This window comes from Umbelopsis ramanniana (assembly GCF_025399195.1).
Source record: "Umbelopsis ramanniana AG unplaced genomic scaffold K450scaffold_20, whole genome shotgun sequence".
NCBI classification, from domain to species: Eukaryota; Fungi; Mucoromycota; class Umbelopsidomycetes; order Umbelopsidales; family Umbelopsidaceae; genus Umbelopsis; species Umbelopsis ramanniana.
In genome coordinates, this window is record NW_026252106.1 from 273,561 (window position 1) to 299,839 (window position 26,279).

Below are 26,279 nucleotides of genomic sequence, written 5' to 3' on the forward strand. Positions count from 1 at the left end.
CGCCTAATCTTGGTACCTCTGAACTGAATTCGCCAAACAGTTTTCAAAAACAAATTCACCATACTATAGCTGCTTGTGATCTCTCAATATGAGCGATCGAGGACGTGATTCCCGTATGGATAGTCTTAAAGCGCTCTACGACTTGAAGAAGAATAACCCTAATGACACTACCACCGAAAACAACTTCTACAATGCTGTTCTGTCTTACTTATTGCAGGACAAAACAGACCATTGGTGGTGCAACAAGTCTTTAGAGCCTTTCGTTCGGGAATCGATGATGCTCTTTTCACTACCAGAATATGATCATATAACGAAGTACAAGAATAGAATGAACATGCAACTAAGGACTTGTCGCCACTGTCTCACTTCCTATCACAATTCTAAATCAGCTCTTCGACAAAGGTACGTCAACTTTGTTTCATGTCTGAAAGTCAATTGGATCTAATAGGTTTTGTTTTGATAGCTACGAGCAATTATACTCTGTTGAAAATGTTGCGCAGTTCTTTCAGCAGCTAGAACGATTCGATGCCAGCAGAATACATTTGACACTACAAGAGATACTTACGCCGCCTGCCGGCCCTAAGCAGACATCCAGCTCATCAATAGATTCCAATAATGTCTTTTGTGCTATCCTGGATATTACGATAAGTCCAGCGGTTTTGAATGTCAATAACCTAGATCAGGAGTTCTCCAGCGCTATAATGACCATGCAGAACTCCACCTCTTTAAGAATCCCGGAATTGGACATGAGCCCCGGCCTGTTCTCGCTGACACTTCATAAGAACAAAATTATCCGGCTTTTTTCACGGAAACAAATTGAGCGATTCACGACTCGGGGACAGGATTTAGACAAGCAACATGCAGATGTTTTGAAACCATTTGCCAAACGATTATTGATCTATCTGGGGTCACTCAATCCAACACATTCAAAGGCAGAAATACACCCCGTTGACGAGCCATTCGCCTTGACTGATCAACCTGGAGAGTACTGGAAATCTTTTCGATATTTAGCTTCTTGTGTTGCCGCCCCTCCTCTGTTGATTTGGATTCGTAGTTCACCGACAAATATGGAATCTCTCATACAATCACATTTGGAAGATGGAAGCATGTGGTTTCATGAAGTTCTTAAACTGCTTGCCGTACTTCTTACCAAGCTAAAGAGTCAATTCTGGAGCAGTCCTCCTACGCACTTGTCCGATTTTTCGAAATACATTGATTCCATTTTTTCGAACCGTGTGTTCCGAAATCTCATGCAGTTGCTCTCACAAGGAAATGGTAAGACTGTTGTGCACCAGAATGACGGTACGCCTATTCCGTTTGAAAAAGTTGCCATTCGCCTCAATGGCATTTTAGAGTGGATATTTCCCTTCTGGCTCTCATTTACAGGCACTGCCATATATGTCCCCATGACAGAAATGATTCTCGACTATATGTTCAACCTCTTCCAACAAAATAACACACCGACGCTAATGCGTGCCAAATGTGTGGAGATAGGCATGTCGATAATCAGCGAAGCTATTACGTTGGATGGACGACCATCCTCAGCTTTTATTAACAAGTATGCTGCACTCATTGTAAAGTCGTCTATCAGCCCCAATAGTAAAACTTTGGAAACAAAAGTTAAAACGGGACAGCCACTTCTTGAACAGTTGTTGATGTCAGATGTAGATGCAGTGCGAGACACCTACTTCAGTCTTTATGCCATTGTTCCATCTAAACGATCTGAACCTTCAAACCGCGGTATTTGCGAAAAAATTTGGAAAGAGGTCTGTGGCATAAATTTCGACTACTGTGTGCCAGCACAGATGGACGTTGTTACGTCTATTTTCAAAGCACACTCTGTCATCGCTTTGCTAGATATGGATATCATGCAGGATGCTCAACAGCATTCGGAATCAAAGCAACAGCAGATACAGTTTCTAATCGATTCTTTGATGATTATCCGAACGAATGTACAGCCGCTTTTACAAGCACTGTTGGATCAGCAAGGGAACCAACTGTCTAGACTGATGAATAATGACATCGTCGCTTCTCGTACGCTTCATATCGTTTCATCGCCTGATAGAGATATTCGAAGCATTGGAGTTACGATGTTCAAGACTGCTTACCGCGAAGATGCATTTATTGATTGCTTGATACAATACCTACGGACCAATCCCAACAATGGCTTGGATGCCATCACGCAACTAATGCTAGATTTCACCGAGTTCATTGATGGAGGCTGCAACATGTTCTCCACCTCAGGTCCGGTCTTTGCCACACTTGCTTCCGTTGTAAGCGCCCTGGTAGGAAACGAAGACAGCTTATTGTTTAATGTTATCACTAGCGGCGATCTCTCAACAGCTGGTGATCTGGATAAACTTCAGAAGCTTTGGAGTTTTTTTTGGATATTTGTTGGCAAGTCTGTGAAAGCAGCACTAGTCTGGGCACAAAGCTACCGGCCGAAAGAAGTCGTCAAAGCGGTTTTACCCGTACTTCAAATTGCATCGCAAGTCATTGGTACTTTCAGAACCTTCGAACAAATCGCACAGATGAAAGATGCAAGCAAAGAAAACTCGACACATTGGTCTTCACCATCAAGTTCAATGCTCTCATATACCGAATTGGCCAATGCTCTGGATCCTTTATCAGAATGGATTTTTGTTACTAGCCACGATGTTCTTCGACTTTTAGTACCACTTCTGATCATGTCATTGAAGCGGCTTACACAAACACAAGTAAAGGTCTCATCTAATACATATGACCGGTTGATGGGCGCCGCAACTGGCGCCGTTGACAGTAGAGTTACCACAGACGAAAAAGAAAATATGTTTATGGCCTTGAGCCCGCATGACCCTGCTAACACCGTATTTTTCGATGAAAGCGACGATGACGATAATGGCAATTGGGTGACAACAGATTCGAATACAAATTTTTCCACAAATTTTTTGGATTCTTCTTTGTTGAACGCTACTCATTCGACTCCCAGCATACCCATAGTTGCCCCACCTATATCACCTAAAAGGCTGCGTCAACCAACGTTGGCCGAATCTTTTGCAGCTGCAGTTGGCAAATCACCTGATTCACCTAGTCAAACCACCAAAAACGTGCGCAGCCAAATGAAATTGACAGATTTTCTAGCCAAGCCCAAGGCTGATGCGATCGTTCTGACTGATGAAGATGATACCCCGAAGCCGGTGAAGGCGACTCAAAAGAAAGAAACAAATCAAGAAGATGAATTCGACGATGAGTTTGAAGATATGGACTTTACTGATATACCTGAAGAATGGTTTGACGAACAGAAGATCAGGCTTGAAAGCCAGAAGGCATCAGGAGAAAGCGAGGAGAAATTGAAAGCACATCGCTTAGAACGCTTGAGGATCGCTCAAGCTAATATGCATGCTAGGAAAGCGTCAAGACAAAATCGAGTGCATATGCAGCAAACCACACCTACATATGCAGTCGGCCCATCCAGAGGGGGTCTACCAGGAAAAAAGCTTCGACCACCAACCATGGGACTTTCCAAGCTTCAAGCTCTAAGAAAAGAATTCAGTACTTCTCGTGTATATCCTTCAGCTACATCGACACAATCTAGACGTGAACAAGGCTCCCAGCAAGACTCGGATGATTCTGGAGACGAATCAGCCTTCGCTGAACTTGTTAGCGATTTCGATAAGTCAAAAGAAAGTCATGCTCCAAAGGAAAAGGAAAAGTTTTCAGGTGCTATATTCGATGATCGACCACGCCGCTCTGTCAAACTAATTGATGCTCCTGTCACTGCTGGGAGTAATTTTCAAGAGAAGAAAGCTCAAATGCAACGCGCTCTGGCTAGGAAGAAGAAAGTCACTCCAAGCATGAGAGGACTGCACAAAACAATTCTTGCATGGGATGTGACAGTTGAAGGAGAGGTCCCACCGAATGCTTCTCGAGATATGTACAAGCGCGTTCCCTCCAAGTTTTCTGACGTTCATGAATATACACAAATCTTTGAACCGCTACTGTTACTGGAGGTTTGGATGCAACTCATGCGAGCAAAAGAAGAAGCGACAGAATCAGATGTTATTGACAACTGTATGATTGAGAGCCGGTGCAACGTAGATGAATTTGTCGACGTTACTTTCCAGATGACAATCGCTTCGGGACGATCCTTAGCGGTTGAAGATTTGGTTTTCATCGCGAATCATTTCGGTAGCTCATTTTTCAATAAGTCGGATGGACAGCATCACAAATGGGTCGGAAAAGGTTTCTTGAGCAAGGTCAAATCTATGGTATACAAAAAAGATCTGGCTGATGTGACGGTTCGCTGCTTCTTTCCGCCATCCCAGATGATTATGCTGAACTCCTTAGCTCCGAAGTCAATATGGCGAGCTCTAAAGCTTTCTAGGTATGATCAGATATTTTTTAAAAAAAGATTTATTTATATAAGCACCATTAACAACTCTATCTATTTAATCCACTTCTTTTAGTTTAACCACTGCTCATAGAGAGTATTCGGCGTTGAAAGCTTTAGAGTATTATGACCTACGAGATATGATATTACAGCCAAAACATCTGCCTACCGCGCCAATTTCGGAAAGAGAACTAGTAAGATGCATGAACACATTCAAGGTCAACCAACCACAAGCAGAGGCAATTATGGGTACTATACGTCGACCGAAAGGATTCACCCTCATTCAAGGGTAAGTGTGTGTATCTTGCATTACAACATGACTTGGATATCTAATTCACATTGGATATCGGTGATACTTCTTAATTTAATAGCCCACCTGGAACTGGAAAAACCAAGACCATTCTCGGGCTACTTGCATCGCTCATCTCACAACAATCAATGAAAAATGATCGTTCGTCCATTCAAACTCCTGTTAACGAACAAACCACAGATTTATCTGGCAAACTACTGATTTGTGCGCCAAGTAACGCAGCCGTGGATGAAATTGTTAAACGTGTCATGGAAGGCATTGCTGGACCAGACGGCAAAATGTTTCCCAAGATTGTCCGTATTGGCAAATCTGAGTCTATCAATTCCAGTGTTAAAGACGTTTGTCTGGAGCCACTCATTGAAAAGGAAATTCAATCGCTGAACTTGCGCAAGCAGGCTAACGACAAAAAAGGCAATCCACGAGAGAAATTGATGGAGGAGATGAGAAAAATTAAGCTGACTCTTGACGAACTCGATAAAGAAATGGCACAAGCCGAAGGCGATCCCGTACGGTATGCGAACATCAATGACCGTCGTCGAGCGCTAATGGGAAAGAAAAGAAATCTGGCTGTTTCACTGGATGAGGAGTCACACAGGAGAACTGAATTTTCTCGAGATCTCGAAATAGCCAAGCAAAGGGCCAAGCAAAAGATTCTTAGTGAGGCTGATATCGTCAGTTGTACACTCAGTGGCAGTGGACACGAAATGTTGACATCCATTGGAATCTCGTTTGAAACCGTCATTATTGACGAAGCTGCGCAATCCATTGAAATTAGCTCCTTGATCCCGTTGAAGTACGACTGTCAACGTTGTGTCCTTGTCGGAGGTAAGGAGTATAAGACAATGAGAGCTTTTTTATTATTTTATTCGTTGACTCAGGTGTATTTTGACAGATCCCAATCAATTACCTCCAACTGTACTGTCTCAACTTGCCTCGAAATATAGCTATGAGCAAAGTCTATTCGTGCGACTACAAAAGATGGCACCTGACGATGTCTTTCTTTTGAGGTAGATTCTTGTATATTCTGAGTTGAGCAATATACCATTGAGACAGTTATACTAACACATCCTTCTATCAAGCATTCAATACCGTATGCACCCGGAGATCAGCCTCTTTCCCAGTAAACTGTTCTACGAATCACGACTTAAAGATGGTCCTGGTCTGGCCGAGCTGACAAAAGTTGAATGGCATAAAAACCCGTGCTTCATGCCGTACCAGTTTTTAAATATCTTGGATGGTAAAGAATCCATGGGAAGCGGAAAGTCTCTTTACAATACGAAGGAAGCGGAGGCGGCCGTCACACTAGTTGACTCATTGGTCTCCAAATTCCCAGCTGTAAATGTAAGTTCACTTCCATGTCCTTATCTTTCACCGGCACTAGAGTGACACGGCTAATTGATATTCAGTTTGCATATCGTATTGGCATTATCACGCCTTACAAACAACAACTGCGAGAACTGCGAAATCAGTTCGAAAGGCAGTATGGACGAGACATTTTGAACGTTATAGATTTCAACACAGTGGTAAGCACTAAACTGTTGCCTAGCTGGACCTTGCAATATCAACGCGGAACCAACGAAACTCTAATCGGTTATGCTATTTTATAGGATGGTTTTCAAGGACAAGAGAAAGATATCATTATCTTTTCATGTGTTAGAGCCGGTCATGGTAAGCTAAAATTCTAAAAAATACGTTTTATGGTACGGACTATTCATATATAAACCTTAATTATGGCAGACAGAGGCATTGGATTTTTGTCAGACATTCGACGTATGAACGTTGGTCTTACTCGAGCAAAGAGCTCACTGTTTGTCCTTGGGCATTCACAGTCTCTGAATGGTAGTGAATACTGGGGAGACTTAGTTTCAGATGCTAAACGCAGACATGTTCACATTGATGTAAGTTAACACATATGATACGAATGATAGATTTCATACACCGCACTCGTCTAACGTGGTTGGGATATATCTTCAGTGTCGCTTACCACTGTTTGGACACCGCCTGAGAACCGGATTTCACCCTCCTAACCTTTTCAAAAAAGCGCTACCAACACCAACCACTCTCCCTCCAGTTGTCACGTCTGCATCACTCACACCAAGTAAGATTACGGAGCTACGGCCATCACCTATAGAGTCTGACATGGATGTGGATGAAGCAACGACCATTTCTTCAGCTAATGGAAATCCGACGCGTACCACGGTCCCAGAACAGAGACCAGTACCCAGGAGAGATGGCGCTAGTACAACAACGGAAAAAACAGATTATATTCAAACTGGTCTGAATAGGAATAAACGTGGCATTGAAGGATTTAATGATGCTGATAGCTCTTCAGCAATAGCGCCACGAAAAGACAGTGACATTACCGGTGGAAGTCGCAAATTAACTTTAGAAGAATATCGCGCCAAGCGTGCGAAAATGGCTACCAGCAGTCGACCTGCAGAGGGCCGTCCCAGCAAACAAATTCCCCCACCACCTTCATCAAGTAAACCCAAGTCTGGCATATTCATTCCAAAATCAAAACGACCGGTAACAGATAAAGTAAGTTTATTGGTTGTTTGAAAAAAGGATCAACCATGACGCTCATTGTCTATGTCTTAGCACCAACCAAATGAAGAACTAGCTTTGAGCGCTCGCGAAAGATTGACGCTTCAGGTAAGACTCTACCAGCAGAAGTGGACACACTAATGAGATCTAGAATTTGGGGCTGCAAAAAGTTATAACCGACGTATATTCCCTTTATACTCAATTGTAGGCAGAAGCTTCCAGAGCAGAATTGAAACGATTAAGCCTACAGGATCGAGAAGTGCACAAAAAGCCCAAGACAAACACAAAATCTGGAAGTGGTTCAAACAATGTACTGGATGATATTTTAGATTCAATTTCCCGTACCTGATCACCATGTATTCTAAGGGTACAACTTGTAAATAAAATGTAAATTAGAGCTGAGCTAAGATTGGACAATCTTCACAGTCATCATTTTCCATTGCAGCCAACCGCTATTGCAAATTGTCCGCTGGATGACCTTGTTCGGTAAAGCATGGCTTCTAAATTTGACACTTTGGCGGCCATCAGTGTAACATTAAGGTTTAACTGCATTAGAATGGCGCGCTGAGAAATCAGTTGAGATTCAATCTATGGAGCAGCAGGAAGATCCGCCTATCCGTTGAGGCGAGCAACTAAAGAGAAAGAGACAAAAAAGACAGTGAACCAACATCTATAAAGACAATTCCATCTTCTTTGCTACGCAATCAGATAATATACTCAATGTGAAGAAGTTTTCTACTGGATAAAGAGCTGACGGATGTTAATTGGCGAGACACTGAGCTTCATTTCTCGACTGCAACTGGTATAGTGTCCTCCTAATGGTTCGCCCGAGTTCATCACTTGAAGCCGTCATTAATGTGCTTGGCCGTCACATTCACATTGAACGGATACCATTTAATAATCACAAGCGTCATCTTATAAAAAGGAAAGTGAAAACTCTTTCTTCATCCATCTTTCACCTTCCCTTCACTCTCCTTCACATTTCAACTCTTCTACCTCAAGACAGTTTGGTCCATTGTTCAACAAACCTTACAATATAGACTAGTGTTCTTAGTGTAGGACAGCCATCACCTTGAATACGAACAACATGGATGTCAACAGTCAAATCAACACCGTATGGCGAGTATGCGATAACAATCCTGATCAAACATGCCACTGCGACTGGCGCTTGACTATTAAGAATTGCGCAGAAGAACGAGTGATGAATATCGTCTACATCATCAACATTGCCCTGTCCGCACTCACCGTCATCTTTGGTAAATTATTGGTAATTTTGAACAGTAGACATTTATATTAGCCCACTGACAACATTTTCTACCAGGCCTGTATATGCTGGGAAAACGAGTCTTTTTTCAAGGTCATAGCTTTATGGTCCGAAGTGAAGGGAGGGGACTTTTCCGACCAAAGCCTGTGGAGTGTCTCTTATTGTTCATCACTATTTTCAGCATATGTATGTATAAGCCAGAAAATGGTTCTCATCCTATGAAGGTCAGCTTTACTCATAATGCGTTTTCTCTTTTCTGTAGTGCGTTTGGTGAGCAGCCTTGTGCTTGTGCTGGACATTGCACCAGGAAACATGATTTTCCGCTCCTGTAAGTTTGAACGCCTTTTCCTCAGTATAATTGCTTTGTCCTACTAACACACCATGTATTGTTTTCTCGCCATTGGCCATATTTGTTATAGTCATTTTCGAAATACCATGGCAATGGGGGTTTGGTGGCTTTGTACTCTATTTGATTGGCATTGCACAAACTCTTGCAGATGTATGTCGATATTATACTTCCCAATTTAATCATGCATGTCCTAATATCGCTTCACTGCATTTTCGTAGAGTCACAAGGCCATCTCAACGGGATGGTTACCATCGCCGGTTCTGGTTGATGTCTTCGGATTTTCTCTGTTGCTCCTTCCATTCATTGCAAATAACACCTGCTCTCTCATTGCTGGAGCTATGCTGGATGCCGGTCATGATAGAGTTGCTGTAATTTTCATACGACTACTGTATGTATTTTGGTTCGTTGAAGATTCTACTCTGGCTATCTCGGTCGTGTGGGCTGGATCACGCCTAGTTCGGCTATTGACTCGCCACTTGTTCCAATTTCGGGTCACTGGTGAACGATACTCGTCCATCAAAGGTGGCATTTTAAAGGTATAATTTTTCGAAAGTGATACTGCTGCCGACCAAAGGTGCTTATTACTTTTTCTTACTCTTTGTTTTTATATAGATCAAACTAGTTATTGTCATTGCTGGCATCGGTCTCAGTGGGTTCGCTTCATTCTTACTTCTATATGGAATTTTGCGCGACTATATTATGACCAGTACGGTCGGTAGTGCTATTCTAGGTGGTATCTGGACTTGGCTTGGGGCTTTCATGTGTATCTCATGTGAAGCAGCAGTGGCCATAAGGTACTTGATAACCCTAAAACTTGACCATCTGTTGATTTATAAATAACATTGGCACTAAAACGTCTACTTTATTTTCTAACAGTCCTAAAATGGCCGCTCCTTCTGTCGGTCTCCCAGATTCTTCAGTAGATCCGTACACGGGTAGAACAGGTGTTTCTAGTGGAGGTGGCTTTTCCTCTCATCATTCCAAAGGCGAAGTTGAAAGTTATGGAAAATACAGTCCCAGTCCTGCTGCCTTGGTGGCTTTGCATACGATTAGCAACTCGCCTTCTTGTTTTGCCCCACATTATGAAGAGGAGAAATATTACAGTCCTACTGGTTTACCCATGGATGAAGGTATAGGTTCTGGAACCTTGTCCGAGATTCGGCTCATAGGTGAAGCCAAGTGAAAAGCAGCTAGATTGACTTACACCTGTTCTCTTTTCCGCCCGCCAATTATTTTTTTTCAGAGCACTAGAACGTCGTAAAAGTGTTGTACAAAGGATACCTGCCCTTTGCTTTGCCCTTCACGTGCGCTCATAAGCTTTCGTTTTACAAACATAGCCCGTTATTACGTTCCAACCCACATCGTGAGCCCATATGCTTTTCATCCTTTTCATGTCTTTTACAGTAATCCGTTTACACTATGCTTCCCAGTAATTACCGCTGTACCTTTTTCCCACCAATACGCACCTTTTAATTTTCTGCTTCTACATAATAAATATGGAGGCATACTTCATACGGTAAGACGCATGCCGAGATAAAATGAAAATACTGATACACAAGGCTGGACTGGTAAAACCTTTTTAATGCTATACTGACTGATTGACGTATCTAGATTTAAGAGTTACACAAAAAAAATCACTATAACAAATATCGACTTTCGACACCTGGAGGACTTGATGCGGTGTCGAAATATATAATTGAAGCTACCCATATTATGGTAAAGCTGAAATTGACATTGATACACCAGATAAATCTCGTTCAATGTCAATCATACACTGTCTCATCCACGTTACCTAAATCAATGTTACAAATATACATTGTCCAGTGAACTTTGCCGTTTTCATATACACTGTATACGTAAATGACATGACCGGAACTCTTCTGTCTAACATTACTACCGATATCTTGGCTCACTAATACTAGGAGAGATGTATAAGGTAAGGTGAGCAACTTTAGGATTTCCTTGGTAACGTTCAATGGCTGACCTTGCACCGTTCGTTTTTACCATTAACAAGCTAGGCACTTCTTGCGGCAGTACATCATTAAAATCCCGAGCTCCGCTTTTTTCCTCAACGTTGCAATTCTTATATTTCTTCTCATATTGAAAAAAAGGTCGCAATCTTTCCTCTCTTCTCTTCTATACCAAACATTCTAAACCACACCAGCAGCTTTTCTACTGTCCTTTTCATTGCTATCAACATTTCGACACTCCTTGAGACATAGCTGGCATCATCTTCTTCCATCAGCCACGACGCATTTACATATTTCATACATTTTTCTAAATACCACCAAAAAAGCTGGATCTTTCCACGGTTACTCTACATTTCTTGAAAATACCCCACCATCAGCATAACAATATACCAATACACTAGAATATAAATGGATGCTTCGAATAAGGCTTCAAATTTTTGGCTATCTTGCAATCCCGCCGGAGAGCATTGCCACTGCGACTGGAGACTGACTTATCTTTCCTGCGAAGAAAGCCATGCTATTGATATTATCTTCAAAATTAATGTGGTTTGGTCAGCCATTGTCTCATTCCTAGGTAGGGATTCATACTTTCACACTGTCGTTAGTATATAGTGATAATAACGTTTTCTCACCTAACGCCATGATGTAGCTGCAGCGCTACTGATTCATCGTATATTTTATCAAGGCCAACGCCTCTATGATACGAAACGTGGATATTTGCGGCCACAACCTGTAGAAACGCTTCTCGTCCTTGCTGTTATTTACAATATTTGTAGGTGGAATAGCCTGTGATTTATCTTAGCATATTGATTCATGCTAATACTCTTTTGTAGTGCGCATGGTGCACTCTATAGTCATTCTCAATGACAACCCTAACAGTGTGATTTTCCGTTCCTGTAAGTCACTAGGATGCCAAACCGGATGAATACATCCAGAACCGCTAACCAACCATTATACAGTTATATTTGAGTTCGGTTGGCAATTTGGATTTGCCGCCCTAGCTGCCTATTTATGGGGAATTGCCATAACAGTTTTCGATGTAAGCCAGCTGCATTATTTATCTGATGCCTGAGTTAGAATTTTCGCTCGCCGTCAATGCCCCCAACTAATATTTACCATATGTTAGAGCGAAGCAGTTATGGACAGTGGGTGGCGATTATCTCAACGACATATAAGCCGAGTGGGATTAGCATTTGTACTCTCTCCAGTTATAACCAATAATGTGTGCTCTATTCTGTCGGGATATTATGCTCAACAAGGCGACGCTTACAAGGCTGAGATCTTTGCTCGACTTCTGTATGCCTTTTGTACGTCTAGCCCCTTTTCTTTATTTTGATCATGATGCCGACATTACATACTGACACGACTTTTACAGGGGCTTTTTATTGCTTACTACTCGTCTTCTGCGTCACATATTCTGGAGTGAGACTCATGCATTTGCTGGGAACCCATCTCTCCATGTTAGGATCTGGTAAACGCTATGAGCAAGTCAAGACTGGACGTATGAAGGTAAAGCCAAGATTTGCATGTGTTTGTGGAAGATTTACACAGCTTGAACTATTTTTTGCTGATAACTTAATTGCATCGGATTCAGGTCCGAGCGATTATGACGGTGTCAGCTCTCTGTTTGGCTTGCTTTACCATGCTTTGCGGCGTTTATTCCATTTGTCGAACAACGGTTCAGAATCACAAGTCCTTCAATGTATTCTGGGCTATATTATGGAACTTCGCTGGTCCATCGGCTAGTATTCTCATTGAAGTGGCACTGTTCATAGAGTGAGTATTCTCAAACATTGACTTATTTGTTAACACTTTATTGCCAAATCCGTCACTAAATACCCATTCTTTGTAACGCCACAGTCCACGAATGTTTGGCGGACCATCGTTCTCAGTGAGCGGGTCATCTAACGAACGAAAGACCGAAATGCCTGGATTTGCAAGCTCAATTACTATGGACCGACACAAGAGTGGAATTCCTCTGTCTTGGATCAATTCACAAGACGAACAGAAGCGTTCAAGCGCTCAGTCATCAAATATATATGCCAATTCAACCGTCTCAGATTCTACTCTACTTATTCATCAAGCACCTTAGTTTGGAAATTTTACGACCTGACCTACTCCCGAGAATCAAAAATGGCTTGTGTAGTTCCCAGGCTCACTTTTTCGAGAATGGTTGGTAAATACCTAAAGTTGTGTGCCTGAGTACTGGACACCCTCCACATAATAAGATAATCATCTCTAAAACCTGTACTTAGACATTCAAAATGATCGCTGCATTCGTTTCACACTTTCGTCCCCAACATTTTACCTGTAGCAGTAACTCTTTTAAAAAGTCCTTTTTTACATTAATGCTTAAAGCTCAACTATTAATTCGGTACGAATTAAAGCGCGCAGTGTGTCGCTAGCATCTGCAAGATATAACATACAAATGAATTTTTCAGGGTTTTTTTTTTGTTGGGTGCAGTACAGATAATGTGGGGGAAAAAAGCGTGGTCCATGGAGTTGGGGTCTCGTGCAAACGCTCCAGTCAGGTTCTCGTATACCCCACGTCTGTGCCACCAAAATTTGCTTTATTTGCCTTTCCAGCTTATAGCATATTTTTTCTCTCCAGATTGGTAACAACGCTGGAATTCTGACTGTTTGATTTACCGTCAGCTGCAATAAACTTTTTTGCATCCTACATCATTTGAGAAGCTACTTCCTTTCTTTCCTCCCTTCTTCCTCTTTCACTTCTTCGACTGCTTTTGAATTTTTACCTTGGCTGTTCGCGGGGTGTATACTTTAAATCTTATACATAGAGGCGACCCACAACAAAACCTTTTCTAGCATTTGCATACGCGCACTGCAAAATATTCGACATAGCACCAAATCATACTCTCCTGCCATAGCATCACTGAACCAATCTCTTGTCCTCATACCTTTACTCTCATGGAATCACCATATTGGCGACCGTGTGATGCAGACGGCAGCAATTGTCACTGTGACTTACGACTAGAACTCATGGACTGTGCCGAAACGTACTCAGCAAGTATCGTCATGAAGTTACAAATAGCTCTATCAATTGCTGTTACACTTGGAGGTAAATTTCAAACCCTGCCCAGCCCAATAATGATTGATTTGGATCTGACGTATCTCGACAAACTTATTCTATTTCATCTCAGCAACTGGAATATTGACGTTTCGCCTGTTATTTCGTGGGCAAAAGTTGGTTGACTATCGAGGAGGAAGGCCACAACCCCAACCTATTTTATCCATGTATATTCTTGGTATAACCTTCAATCTTCGTAAGTAATGAGGCTAGCACTAGTCTTGAATCAAGGGTACTGCTCCCAGTCAAACATGTAGATCTCCGCTCACCGACTTTTCTTATTTTAGTCCGAATGTTACACGCAATATTTTTGCTTACTGAAGTAGTGCAAAGCAAGATTGTTCGTTCTTGTAAGTGTATATTCATCTTGCATAGGATAACTTCTTCGACAGTACTAACATTTCTGGATATAACAAAGTTCTGTTTGATCTTTCTTGGCAATTTGGATTTGGAACATTCGCTGCTTACCTCATTGGTATCGCTAGCGCTGTATTTGATGTAAGTGATTAAAATCTTCACGTTAGGAGCAGATGAAATGGGACAACCTGACATTTTCTTATTGTACTTCTTCGCTAACCCTTTATTAGAGTAATACAGTTGTCACACGCGGCTGGAAATTTAGTCAATCTCTCGTAACTAAAATTGGTGTGGCATTTTTGGTCTTGCCTGTCTTTACAAACAATTGCTGCTCCGTATTGATTGGATACTTCGCCGAAAAGAACAACCCACAGCTGGCGGACATATTCACCCGGCTGTTGTACACATTCTGTAAGTACTGGTACATGTACAAAATGTATTGCAAGACCTACACTAACGAATTATGTGTGATAGGGTCGTGTTACTGCTTTGCTTTATCATCCTGCGTCTTATATGCCGGATTCGGTTTAATCAGGTTATTGGATAGCCATCTCCGTGCCGTTATTGATGGAAGACAGTACGATGTTTTCAAGACGGGTCGAGTGAAGGTAAGATGCGAACATCAATGTGATTTCATTTGGTTTGGCTTAAATACTGACAATGCTATCGTTTGTACAAAAGGTGCGAATTATTATGACGGTAACTGTTCTCTGCCTTATGGCATTCTTTCTACTTTTGGTGGTTTATATGGCATGCAAGCCTATAATTCAAGCAAGCGTGCCATTTAACATCATTATCTGTATCATTTGGAACTTTGCTGGACCGATAGCCACTTTTTTCATTGAAATAACGTTTCTACTTGAGTACGTATCAATGATTTTTTTTTCTTTGCCTTCATTATTTGAAAAGCTGACTCATTTCCAGCCCTAAAATGCTCAAGGGTCCAACATTTTCAGCAACTGGGTCAACTTTTGGCCAAAGGTCCGATGAAACGACTATCGAAATTCGAGGCAGCCTCATCGACGCCAATAAACTGCCTGGAGCTCAGTACCTTCAGCGAGGTCACGAACTAAAAGTATATAACCAGAGTCAAAGCTCTATGAGCTCTGACGTGAAGCAATTGATGTATCAATGACAAACTCTCCCATCCCAACCCTCTCCTCTCCATCATTGTAACATTTGAACACTGTAAAATAGTATTTATCCCGCTTGTAAAGTTATCTATCTTTTACTTTTTTTTTTCTCGTTATAAAAAATACGGCTTGTATAGCTTGCTTGGTTTGCCCCAATGTCCACTGACATCGCATGAATTCCTCCAAAGCCCTCGCTGGAGGCTCTGTGACTGCTTCCCCCAGAACGGGTTTCCCGCTTCGGAGTAGCAGTGGCACAACTCTCCGTCTCCTCTAAGTGCGCCCAACATTTCAGACAAATGAACGATGCTGACGAAGAATCAAAGCTGAAAGGTAGTCTCAAGAATAAAAAAGATCAATATGATAGCTCTAAAAGAGTTTCAGTACGTCGAGCAAGCACACCTACTTCAACGGAGCTTGCCATGGTACCGTCCCACTCGCAATGGCCCACCTACCAGAGAATAGCACTACCGCTACCGTACCTTCCAAGCGATTACGAACCAAGCGAATCCAGCATGAAGCAGCGAATATTTCACCCAGATTATCTTCATCAGGACAGAAATCGAATTACAGGATCAGGAAGGCTACAAATTGACAGTTCAAGTTGGAACCTAAAGCAGCATCAACAGCGGCCTCGTTCCAGCTCGACCGGAAGTGACCGTTCTACACTTCCTACAAATAGACAACAGCAATTAAGCACTAGTGGCTCACAGGATGGCCAAAAGCATCTTGAGCTTGTACCTTACCGCGACTGGACCGTCATCTCGTAAGCTACTCCCTCCATTTGGTTTGTTTGCAGACTATCTTGAAGACTTCAAAAATATCTCACCCGTGTACACACAATATAGACAAAACGAATTACGAGGCAATCTTGTCCTGTACAACCCTGACACCAGGACTGTCACAGTTCAGACACATAGTCCGCCACTACAAAATATATCATCTATGAATCCAATGGAAATTGTACAAGTAAGTACGCCGAAAAGCTATGAAATAACTGACCATCAAGTAACCTTTCCTATTTCTGAAGCGAATTGTGGAGTGCCCTTATTGTCATAGAGCTTTTGACTCTTCAATTGAACCAACCAATGTAAATATTCGTATAAGTATCTTGAATAGCTTAGATCTCCCCGCTCATATTCACTTTTTGCCCCCAGGAGAACCAACCTGAATTCATGGACCGAAATTACTTCAGATTACTTTCACCCGTACCTACACAGTATGTATGATTGACATCTTTCTTGAAATGATAATATTACTGATAAATTTATAGAGTGTCAAACAATGAAAGCACACCAGCGGCAGCGAGCGTACCGCCAGATCCGAATACCAGCCAGCCAAAGCCACAAGACACAAGCGAGCGGTATGCTAATAACCTCAAAGCAAATGCATTTAATCAGGGCTATTACCAGAAGTTTTTCCACGAAGAAAGGAAACTTGGAAGAGGTCTCCGAGGCAGTGTATACCTTTGCGAGGTAGATGATGTAAACTTCGTTGTTTGTGTAATCATATGCTTCGTTCTAACTGGGTACATGATAGCATGAGCTGGATGGCGTGAATTTAGGTCATTACGCTGTTAAGAAAGTAGCGGTCGGTGAGTAGCAAATTGTAAAGAGAATTTACTACCAATGTAAGTGACCTAACGATGTTTTGGAATAGGGAATAATCACCCGTGGCTAGTCCGTATGCTTCGAGAAGTCCATTTGATGGAGCAGCTTCGACACCCCAACATTGTCAACTATAAACATTCGTGGTTGGAGTATCACCAGTTTTCTGATTTTGGTAAGTAATGGGTATGTGTACGAATTCAAGGAGTTGCAATTAATGGGAGTGACTTTACAAATCGTTAGGACCTGAGGTGCCTTGTCTCTTTATTTTGATGGAATGTGCTAATGGAGGGAATTTGGAAGAATACATCGAGCCCGAGCCTCAAGCACCTGTCGAAACTCCAGCCTCCGATATGCTTTCATCCAAGGCTGCTGCCAAAAAGAGCAAGAGAGACCGAATCAAGCAGAAATTCTTGGAGCAAGAGAGATACGAAGAGCTCCTCAAGCAACAGGAGCAAACCAATCCTGGAAAACGATTACTGTCACTTTACGAGATATGGTCCTTCTTTTTTGACATGCTCGATGGTCTCGCTCACCTTCATCGGCACAACATCGTTCACCGCGACTTCAAGCCACCCAATCTACTGATCAAGTATGATGATCGAGATGTTTCAAGGACTTGGATTGAAAATGTCAATGGAGTTCCTACACAGCGTCGCATGTAAGTGAATTTGCCTTTATAAAGATTATTAGAAAGTAGATTATGCTCATGCCTGACCTTTCCTTTTAGACCACGCATACTGATATCAGATTTTGGAGAATGTGAGGTTCTGGACGAACTACCCGACCGGGATCGAACTGGTGCCACGGGAACTCTTGAATTCATGGCCCCAGAATTGCTTCGACTGGATGACCATGGGAAGTACTTACAGGAGTTCTCACCAAAGGCTGATATGTGGTCACTTGGCATGGTGTTATTCTACCTGTGCTATTCTAGGTTACCATATCACTATGTAAACGATATTGACAGGTTGAAGGACGAGATTTTATCTTTTGACAAGTAAGTAGATGTGATAGGAACAACAAAGATCTCAAATATTCAGCATGAGCTCACGTCTTCATGGTTATTTTTAAAGGATTTCTTTCCCTTCTTCTCGAAACAATTTGGATGTGACCACTCCATCGCCACAAGATCATATTCCTCCAGAGTTGAAGCATATCATTCGCGCGCTTTTATCGCTGAACCCAGAGGCGAGACCATCCTGTGACGAGATATTGGAAAAAATTGGCCATCTAAAACCGAAGGCACCTAACATGAAAAATTCGGTACCAGAAGTGAGAGCTGACCATCAGACATACATATCCAGGATGCGACTCGGGAATTCGTTGGGAATCCAGGGTAACCAATCATCTGGACATACATATAAAAAGCCAAGTGGATCAAATAGTTCACAGCCTCCGGGCAAACCGTCCAATGCATTATCAGAGGAAACAAATGATCAGGGAGTGAAGATTGAACGGATACCATCTGATATGGGATACGCTGGGAAAATACTTTCTGGAGATAGCTTTGATGAAGGGGACGAGGATATCAGCATGGATGAATCTTCAGACGTTGATCCAAACAACGCTGAAGGGACCAGGAAACGACGGAAAGGTTCGGACAGGAACTGGAATGTCGGAGACGGCGTGTCTGGCAGTACATCCGCGAGTGATCACATAACGGACGGCAAACACGATGGTTTTGTTAACGAAAATGAGCAGCTTAAGCAGTTGCTGCTGGAATCGCCCGATCTTCCAGGTGATGCTCACCAACAATCCCAGCTTGCTATGCGTGTGCTTGCTTTGGTTCCTGAAAGCCATCGCGAATTGGCGGAATTTTGGATGAGAGCCGCCACTGAGGTCGATTGGAGGAAGCTTCTCAAAGCTGTTTCTGCCCTTCTCAAGGTATTTAAATGGCCAACCATACTCAAATTTTGATGGGAGTACGCACATTTACTAAAGCATGTTTGTTGTGTAGGTGGCGACATCTACATACCCTTGTTACCCATATATGATGTCGCCAACTTCCATGTACCCGATGGTCGCCATGGCTCTTTTGGATATGTACACGTAAGATGTATAACATGTACTTTATAAAAACGTTGTTTTCATTGGAACTTACTCGTATAATACATACATTAGGAAACACGCATCCCAAAGCCTGGCTCTGTTGATGCTACACTTAGCATGGGTCATTGTGATGACCATGATGGGTTCACGAACTTGTTCAATGCGTTAAGCCTGTAAATACAACACCATCTCCATACTTTCGTTCAACCCATGCTTTTATTGTTCAAACGTCCTTTAGGGACTTCCCTCTCTTTCAATATTGGTTAGGTAACGCAAGCTCTGTCCAAATATAAATCTTAAGTAACATTGAGGCTTCTTTTTACCTGCCCGCATGTGATGGTGAACAGTCTGCTCTACCTACCAGCAAGTGATCAAAAATAGCCTGTGCTCCTGTCCGCACGTTTATAGAAACTAAAAAATATAGAACTTGCTATGTCATATTGTAATTTGGCTTTTGACAGTACGAAGAGTGTAATGAAGTTTGATTTCGCAAATATACGAAAGGAGACAGCGATAGAATTAAGATGCTAGCGGCCATTGCGGAAATTGCTGTTCACCCTGCTTCATACATCCGATGGTTATGGATAATTTATAAAAATATCTATTCATATTTCTCCATATTTCTCCACATTCATGCGAAGCGCACGGCTGTAATGTGCAGAGGGTTAGCGAGGCATCTCGCTCCTGTCTATCTACTTCGGATAATACCGTATCAACATTGCTAAGCTTGTGATACTGTTAAATCAGAGACATCCTCAAATGTCTAAACAGGCACCCGTCGCATGTTGTAGTTCATTCTTCAGGGTAGACTCTACGTATCATACTTCCACATGGATTCAAAATTTAGAACTTTGGCTCTTCATGGGAATATCTGAGGCTGATACCAGAGTTCAGCATAGATGAAAAAGACAAAAGTAGTTTGGATGACCAAGCAAATTTACGGATATAATATATTACAGTTGATAAAATATACATTGCTTGGTCACGACTTCTTATCCAAAGCTTTTATGTAGTGGTGGTGCTCTGCACCGCTGCTAGTATGTGCATATTGGCAGGTTTCGACGTTTTCCAGCCATGCGCAATTCAGAACCCTCTCGATTGTCCAGCGTCGAGTAGGGTCTGGATCAAGCATACCGTAGAGGCATTCACGTTCTTTTATGTTACATAGCACCAGTGGTGGCCAATTCCGTTGTCGTCTTGCCGCCAAGTACTCTGTATAGAAGGCGTCCTCCTTTTTTGCTTTATCGAACGGTAAGGCTTTGTGCTGCATGCCATACCAAGTGATGGCCGTTGACCACACATCCAGTGCTTTGCCGTCATATTCTTTTTCAGTAAACACTTCAGGAGATAGAAATGGTTCGCTACCGACGTATCCAGCGCATACCCTTGATTCCTTTTCAAAACAAGATTGTACGACATCAGCGACACCAAAGTCAATAATCTTGAGAGTGCCCGTGGCGGTCAAGACAAGATTTTCAGGCTTGATGTCTCGATGAGCCACGCCACTGGTGTGGAGATAGTGGACGCCTTGCACCAGCTGCTTAAACAGACAATCAATTTCGTCATCTGTCAATTCGACATCTTTCAAAACGGTGAAAACATCTCCTCCAGCACACTATAGCAATGGATTAGTCAGGAATAGCAGCCAAGCTGGACTGTGCGGGAGATCAAAAGATTTTAAAACTGACCCATTCTAACACGGTGCACCAGCGACCTCGATCGTCCTTAAGCAGATCGAAGGTTTTTATTACGTTTTCGTGATCCAGTGGCTTGCTGATACAAAACTCACTTGTCATTCGCTTCATGTATTGTCGTTCACTTTCATTTCTAGATCGCTTTCGAAACTCCTTCGCAGCCAAAATGGTATCGTGGCCGCGACGTCGTACAAGTCGAATGATCGCCGTTGCCCCTTCTCCGACACTTTTGTCTTGACAGATACCGTACTTTTCAAGCAAAAGTGGAGTTTGTAGTGCGGTTGTAGGGGATTGACTAGGTGTAGATGGTGAGACTAGGGATGTCACTTCAGCGGATGGCGTGGCGTTTTCTGATCGGCGATTCAAGCTTAGTAAAGAAGTCAATGATGGCCTACGACTGGATGTTTTCCTGTTTTCATCTACTTTCAAAAGATTGGGGCCCGGAGATGTTGCAATTGGCGATAAAGGCTTTTCGTCGTTTTGCATATTGTGACGATCATGTCGAAGCAAGCCAAAGCCCTTTCTGTTTTCAACATTTGGTTGGGGTATGTAAACCCGTTGCGGTGGTTCAACGACGATAGGAATAAAAGACGTCGACGGATTGCTTTCAGGTGTATCTGGACGGCTTGATGGCGACGACGTTTTCAGATCCAACGATAAATCCAAGGACTTTTGACGGTCCCATTGAGAAAATAAACTTGAAGCAGCCATCAAGAAGATACAGAGTACTGTGGCCAATCGCTATTGTTGATTTAGGAACAGAATGTAGACTCCTTTTTTTCAGCTCGACCAGGGCAATTAATGGAAAAGTGAGAAGAACAATAATGATGCACTAGAACAGACTAAGATAGAGACATCAAATGGCTTGGTTTGAATGTTTCTGCTTTTTTACGCTCGACGGTTTTGAATCGCCGCAATCGCAGTGGTGTCGACGGAGAGGGATATTTATCCAATCAAATCCAGGGTTCTGATCTGCCAATGCCCCTCAAATCACCTCAAATGTCGTACAATGAAAAGTTCATGTAATTCAAGTTGAGTAGTGAGCGTTATGCAACTAAGCGGCAGCTTTAGAATGAAATGCATCGGAAGAAATGGACGAGTTTGATTGTAATTGGAGCCTAGTACTGAAAGTGAAACGGCGCGGTACGCTTACAGAACATTAACCTAAAAGCACAAATGCGTTTCACGTACATAGATAGAGGGAGGGCCAAGAGTTAATATTTAACGAAAAAATTGAGTACCACTATCACATTTACAAGGCATTTATAGGCAAAGTGGCAAGATGATTGTCATCTCTACCATCCAGCAAAAACAGAATTGTCTGTAGTATTAATGATTTCATTTGTGGTGGAATATGAGATCCGCTCTGTAAGGGATCACTTGATCTTCAATGCTTATTGACGCAACACATCGAGATGTACAGTATTAGAGACGCGTTTGGTTTTTTCCTCCCAATTTCAAAAATGCAACACGGTCACAGAAGTAAATTACTATGCGATTTTTTAAAGGCTACCGATCATACCTTTATGTTGGTCCTTGACAGACATGCACAGTCGTCACCTTCTTTGCCCGATTCACATTGATACTTCTGCAAAGCATACTAAACTATTTAAGTTAGTACTCGCCTCTCTCAATCGAGTTGTTGAGCTGCTGTATACAATCAGAGTCGACCAAGATTCCCCGAGAAGTGGTGAGTACTCATCATGTAAATGCTCAAACGGCCAACACTATGTCTGGAGAAACGGAAGAAGTCCTTAATTAAGGAGTTTTCTTTCTTTCGGTCAACGCATGTACCGTAATTGATGCAAGTCCACCTCCTCAAGCTATCACAAGGCACTGGGCGGTATTATCAGTCTCCTATCCCATTTTATCGATTAAGGTTAATATTCTTCCATGCTATATGAACAGCACAGCAATTTCCAGGTATCGTGTTTTATTTTTCCATTGATTTACAGTAGTTCCATCCACAACATATTATACAAAGAGTTCTGGGTACTTTTCACCATATAAGACCACCTTGTTAGCCAGCGCCAAGTCTACCAAACCATGATGGACGAAAGTAAGCATTTGACCCTGAACTGACACTTGGAAATTTATAATATTAACCTACCAAATTCGTTACCAAGATTTGTAAAAGTGAACTCTTGGATGGTATTCTCGGGTGTTACTTGTCCAATCAACTCGACATAAGTTGTGCCCCATTGGCTTTGCTAAAATATGCGAAACGTGAGTAAACACTGCCCATTGAATGCTGTACTTTGACATTGAAACCCTACCCCGTTGAGAAGAACTTGGATCTGTCCATTATCTGTTGCTTCAATAATTGCGTTGTCACCATTGAGCTATAGTGGTAAAAGGGCGTCAATAAGCATGAACGGTTTGACAGACTTGCTGCGCGTCAGATGCAGAAAGCAAGAGAAGCGCATGTCAAAGACAGCCACAATCAGCAAAACTTACAGAGATGACCTTTCCTGACACTCGGACAGTATGACCAACGTGATTCTTGAGGGTGTTAGAATTGACTCTTGGGGTTGGCTTTTCCATGTTTACTTGTTAATGTGAAGTTAAGTAAGTTTTGTCGTGTTCCGCCTGTTTCCAACGCGCTAAACCCGAAGTTTTAGACTACGCGAAAGCAGTCACTTGTCAGCGACGAAAAAAAAAAAAATGTCAATGAACCCGTTTGGTCGGGGAAACTATATCAACCGCTGTTCAACATGGTTCACCCAAATCAAGCAGCATTTACAGAGGGCTTGAATTATGTATTGCGCTCGTGGTCGGCTTTAAAATTAGCTGTAGAGCAAGATTGGGGTGGTCCCGATTCTGAAGAGAAAAGAGAATGGATGGCGGAGACGCTCGTTGAATATTTCGGTGCAAGTATGTGTTGCATTCTTTTTTGACGCAACTGCACTTTGACCATACTTTCTTACTGACACGACTCCCTATCCTTAGATGCAAAGAGACTCGATGAATTTGATGTAGAGGATATCTTGGTACAGATCATGTCTGATGAGTTTCATACCGACTTAGAGGACGGATCTGCGTATGCTGTAAGTAGAAAGCAAGCGGCTGTACAAACGCAAGTTGTATTTAATATCTGACTCAAGTTACCTGTCGCTCTCCCTTAACAGGTAGCAAAGCACCTGGTTTCCATGTTCAACCAATGCATTCACGGTGACTTTTCAGAAGTTGCAAAGTTGAGAGAGAAAGTTGCATCTCGATCCCATCAATCGGCAGGCCAGTCTGCCAACAATGATGAAGACAGTGAGGACGATGATAGTGAAGCAGACGAAGAGGTAATTTACTTGTTTCAAAAGTTCGGTGTACCTTGCGACATTAGCAGCTAATCCTGTGTTGCTTTCATTGTCAGGATGACGCCATGGATGTCGAGGAACCATCCGCTCCTCAGGAACCTCAAGGCCCCATCATTGACGAAGATGGATTTGAGCTCGTAACCAAGGGTAGACGAAGACGATAAATAATGGTCATTGAACGACCTTGTATACACTTACTAAATGTTAGCATCATCATGATGTCTGCCCATGGCACATCCATATCTGCATTTTTCCATCCTAAACTACAGTAGATTCATGTAATAACAATGACCTTGAAACCCCACTCAATAAAAAAAATTCAAAAAGACCGGGCAATTTTTTCAATTAACCTCACGCATTCACATAACGCACGAGACGAAACGGAATGGTGGGTTGATCAGTACATAGGTATATTTTTGACCTAAGGCTTATGGTGCCAAATAATATGGTGGTGTGCTGAGTGCATGAGCGCCGATATAGGAAAAGGGACTTTTGATGTTAGGCGCATAGAATAAGGAACGGTAGGGTGGGGTTTGGGTTCGATGGGGGGAGGTGAACTTTGAAAACAAATAGAATTTGGTGGGTTGAGTTATAGAAGTATAATATAGTCACTCTTTAAGAAATAAAGTACACTATAAGGTAGACAGTGATGAGAGGAAGGGGTAGTGAGGACCGGGGGTGGATGGGGATTTCAAAAGTAAAATATAATATTTATATCAAGCGTCATGAGAGTATCGTGAAAGGATTGGAAGTGCTTCACATTGACGTTGCAATTCTCGGATTCGGGGTTTCATGGCATCATATAATCGTTCTCGTTCCTTGTTTCCCTTGCCTTGTTCCCGCCAACTAGCAAGGGCATCTATACAATTTCGTGTTGCCTCCAGGGCTGCGTCACGGTCGTTGGTATAGTATATGGATCCCAACGATTCTTGAGCGTACGCCAGCTGATGAGAGCGCAATGTATGGTTAGCCTTTTACCGAATCGACTCATGCTAATGAAATATGTGTTCTTACTTCATCCACGGCATGGGTATATAGTTTATGAAACTGATCAACGACCTGTTCAATTATAAACTCTTCCGAAGGAGTACTGGAGAGAGCAGAATCATCAGACATGGCGGATGGTCTTCTTCGCCATGGTTTGCAGATTTCAGATATTTGGTCACTATCGAATGATTTTGTACTTTTGGTTCTAAAGAGTTGTAAAAGGTTGGACCATCTGTTAATTTGGTGTCTGGTTCGGGACATGTTTCGAGGCTTGTTCATGGTTATATAAGGGTAATGTTCATAAAATGAATGGAATTAAGCAACAAGTGGTAGAAAGAAGATAAAGAAAGTAAACTTGTAGGGGGAATAGAAATATAGCGGTTGATCGGTTATATGGCTACAATAAAATACCCTAATGATAATGATGCAGGGACCTTCAATACAAATTCAAAAACCTACCAAGCCAAACTGTTTAATGCAGCTTTTTATAAGAGTTGCAGAACCCTAGATGCTCCAAAAGTCCCATCCTAGAAGAAAAGCGGGAGAAGATAGGCGAGGAGAAGGAAAGGAACTAAAAACCTAGCAAGGGAGGGGAGACACAGCATGATGAGGGTCGCAGTACCAGGTTTTTAGTTGACTAGGAGAAGCAGTAGTATCCATCATTTCAACTTGTGTGGAAACAGGGAGATATAAAATCATTTCTCTCTCTGGTTTTTTTTTTTTAGGCCTGAGGTTTCTTTGGAGAAGATGGCGACAGTTATAAAGTGCAAGGGGTTATAGGATGACCTTTTTATTTTTACAAACCTATGGCTTCTCAAGGGATAAAGAAACTAGTCTACGCCAGTGGGAGAAGTTTACCGGCACTCTGAAAATGACAACTTGCATTGAAACATCTCGATTTGCTGCAACAATCTAGTTCAGCATACTATTGTGCTTTTGCCGACATGCAAAGGGTGCTCCAACCTTTCGCTAGCCGCCATTTTTACCTTCAAGTCATCTCGTTGACTCATTTATTCAAATCAGATTGAAAAACACATTTATTTCGCAATTTTTCAACATGGCTAAAGACAAGACTACATTCTCGAGATTTTCTGTCGGTCTCCCCGCCGGCTATATGGCGTCCGATCGGGTATTACAAACCCCTATATGTATGCATACTGCAAAAGTGTTAAGAAGCGTACTTTCCTTGATTTTGCTTTGCAAGTTGATGGTTATATCAAATAAGCTCGCCAACTTTAAAAAATAGT

General features: G+C 42.2%; 8 protein-coding genes across 8 annotated transcripts; 5 read left to right on the forward strand and 3 right to left on the reverse strand.

Moving 5' to 3' along the window:
• On the forward strand, positions 1 to 4,894 carry K450DRAFT_236672 (uncharacterized protein). The gene is made up of 4 exons (XM_051588296.1): positions 1 to 402; positions 464 to 4,363; positions 4,446 to 4,664; positions 4,741 to 4,894. The coding sequence occupies exons 1-3, from the start codon at positions 89 to 91 to the stop codon at positions 4,660 to 4,662; spliced, it is 4,431 nt and encodes a 1,476-aa protein (XP_051445664.1). The 5' UTR covers positions 1 to 88; the 3' UTR covers positions 4,663 to 4,664; positions 4,741 to 4,894.
• Positions 4,895 to 7,379: 2,485 nt separating this feature from the next.
• K450DRAFT_236677 (uncharacterized protein) lies at positions 7,380 to 7,721 on the reverse strand. The gene has a single exon (XM_051588297.1). The coding sequence runs from the start codon at positions 7,577 to 7,579 to the stop codon at positions 7,394 to 7,396; it is 186 nt and encodes a 61-aa protein (XP_051445665.1). The 5' UTR covers positions 7,580 to 7,721; the 3' UTR covers positions 7,380 to 7,393.
• A 589-nt stretch (positions 7,722 to 8,310) lies between these two features.
• K450DRAFT_287126 (uncharacterized protein) lies at positions 8,311 to 10,061 on the forward strand (the record flags this gene model as incomplete). Its single annotated transcript, XM_051593533.1, has 8 exons — positions 8,311 to 8,490; positions 8,545 to 8,673; positions 8,712 to 8,757; positions 8,795 to 8,815; positions 8,907 to 8,986; positions 9,055 to 9,372; positions 9,449 to 9,630; positions 9,713 to 10,061. The coding sequence occupies 8 exons, from the start codon at positions 8,311 to 8,313 to the stop codon at positions 10,017 to 10,019; spliced, it is 1,263 nt and encodes a 420-aa protein (XP_051445666.1). The 3' UTR covers positions 10,020 to 10,061.
• Positions 10,062 to 13,734: 3,673 nt separating this feature from the next.
• Positions 13,735 to 15,386, forward strand: K450DRAFT_270960 (uncharacterized protein; the record flags this gene model as incomplete). The annotated part of the gene is made up of 8 exons (XM_051592986.1): positions 13,735 to 13,885; positions 13,968 to 14,090; positions 14,182 to 14,244; positions 14,313 to 14,392; positions 14,482 to 14,662; positions 14,726 to 14,859; positions 14,933 to 15,114; positions 15,176 to 15,386. The coding sequence occupies 8 exons, from the start codon at positions 13,735 to 13,737 to the stop codon at positions 15,384 to 15,386; spliced, it is 1,125 nt and encodes a 374-aa protein (XP_051445667.1).
• A 139-nt stretch (positions 15,387 to 15,525) lies between these two features.
• On the forward strand, positions 15,526 to 19,371 carry K450DRAFT_236679 (uncharacterized protein). Its single transcript, XM_051588298.1, has 12 exons — positions 15,526 to 16,147; positions 16,230 to 16,350; positions 16,412 to 16,471; positions 16,539 to 16,600; positions 16,655 to 16,856; positions 16,921 to 16,975; positions 17,041 to 17,163; positions 17,232 to 17,649; positions 17,719 to 17,988; positions 18,065 to 18,875; positions 18,949 to 19,040; positions 19,113 to 19,371. Exons 1-12 carry the CDS (start codon positions 15,681 to 15,683, stop codon positions 19,207 to 19,209), a joined length of 2,778 nt encoding a protein of 925 aa, XP_051445668.1. The 5' UTR covers positions 15,526 to 15,680; the 3' UTR covers positions 19,210 to 19,371.
• Positions 19,372 to 19,958: 587 nt separating this feature from the next.
• Positions 19,959 to 21,575, reverse strand: K450DRAFT_236682 (uncharacterized protein). The gene is made up of 2 exons (XM_051588299.1): positions 20,729 to 21,575; positions 19,959 to 20,655 (listed from the first exon to the last, which is right to left on the reverse strand). Exons 1-2 carry the CDS (start codon positions 21,443 to 21,445, stop codon positions 20,023 to 20,025), a joined length of 1,350 nt encoding a protein of 449 aa, XP_051445669.1. The 5' UTR covers positions 21,446 to 21,575; the 3' UTR covers positions 19,959 to 20,022.
• A 1,016-nt stretch (positions 21,576 to 22,591) lies between these two features.
• K450DRAFT_279856 (uncharacterized protein) lies at positions 22,592 to 23,395 on the reverse strand. The gene is made up of 4 exons (XM_051593345.1): positions 23,192 to 23,395; positions 23,011 to 23,076; positions 22,845 to 22,944; positions 22,592 to 22,770 (listed from the first exon to the last, which is right to left on the reverse strand). The coding sequence occupies exons 1-4, from the start codon at positions 23,276 to 23,278 to the stop codon at positions 22,709 to 22,711; spliced, it is 315 nt and encodes a 104-aa protein (XP_051445670.1). The 5' UTR covers positions 23,279 to 23,395; the 3' UTR covers positions 22,592 to 22,708.
• A 24-nt stretch (positions 23,396 to 23,419) lies between these two features.
• K450DRAFT_236686 (uncharacterized protein) lies at positions 23,420 to 24,379 on the forward strand. Its single transcript, XM_051588300.1, has 4 exons — positions 23,420 to 23,608; positions 23,684 to 23,781; positions 23,863 to 24,027; positions 24,102 to 24,379. Exons 1-4 carry the CDS (start codon positions 23,449 to 23,451, stop codon positions 24,207 to 24,209), a joined length of 531 nt encoding a protein of 176 aa, XP_051445671.1. The 5' UTR covers positions 23,420 to 23,448; the 3' UTR covers positions 24,210 to 24,379.
• Positions 24,380 to 26,279: the final 1,900 nt, after the last annotated feature.

Coding starts and splice junctions, on each gene's coding strand:
- K450DRAFT_279856 (XM_051593345.1), bottom strand. CDS start 23,278: ATGGAAAAGCCAACCCCAAGAGTCAATTCTAACACCCTCAAGAATCAC. Junction 23,077..23,191: donor TGTCAGGAAAGGTCATCTCT/GTAAGTTTTGCT, acceptor TTACCACTATAG/CTCAATGGTGACAACGCAAT. Junction 22,771..22,844: donor AAATCTTGGTAACGAATTTG/GTAGGTTAATAT, acceptor ATGGTTTGGTAG/ACTTGGCGCTGGCTAACAAG.
- K450DRAFT_236677 (XM_051588297.1), bottom strand. CDS start 7,579: ATGGTGATCAGGTACGGGAAATTGAATCTAAAATATCATCCAGTACAT.
- K450DRAFT_236672 (XM_051588296.1), top strand. CDS start 89: ATGAGCGATCGAGGACGTGATTCCCGTATGGATAGTCTTAAAGCGCTC. Junction 403..463: donor AAATCAGCTCTTCGACAAAG/GTACGTCAACTT, acceptor TTGTTTTGATAG/CTACGAGCAATTATACTCTG. Junction 4,364..4,445: donor CGAGCTCTAAAGCTTTCTAG/GTATGATCAGAT, acceptor CACTTCTTTTAG/TTTAACCACTGCTCATAGAG.
- K450DRAFT_236686 (XM_051588300.1), top strand. CDS start 23,449: ATGGTTCACCCAAATCAAGCAGCATTTACAGAGGGCTTGAATTATGTA. Junction 23,609..23,683: donor CGTTGAATATTTCGGTGCAA/GTATGTGTTGCA, acceptor CCCTATCCTTAG/ATGCAAAGAGACTCGATGAA. Junction 24,028..24,101: donor ATAGTGAAGCAGACGAAGAG/GTAATTTACTTG, acceptor TTTCATTGTCAG/GATGACGCCATGGATGTCGA.
- K450DRAFT_236679 (XM_051588298.1), top strand. CDS start 15,681: ATGAACGATGCTGACGAAGAATCAAAGCTGAAAGGTAGTCTCAAGAAT. Junction 16,148..16,229: donor CGCGACTGGACCGTCATCTC/GTAAGCTACTCC, acceptor CACACAATATAG/ACAAAACGAATTACGAGGCA. Junction 16,351..16,411: donor ATCCAATGGAAATTGTACAA/GTAAGTACGCCG, acceptor CTATTTCTGAAG/CGAATTGTGGAGTGCCCTTA.
- K450DRAFT_236682 (XM_051588299.1), bottom strand. CDS start 21,445: ATGGCTGCTTCAAGTTTATTTTCTCAATGGGACCGTCAAAAGTCCTTG. Junction 20,656..20,728: donor GGTGCACCGTGTTAGAATGG/GTCAGTTTTAAA, acceptor CCATTGCTATAG/TGTGCTGGAGGAGATGTTTT.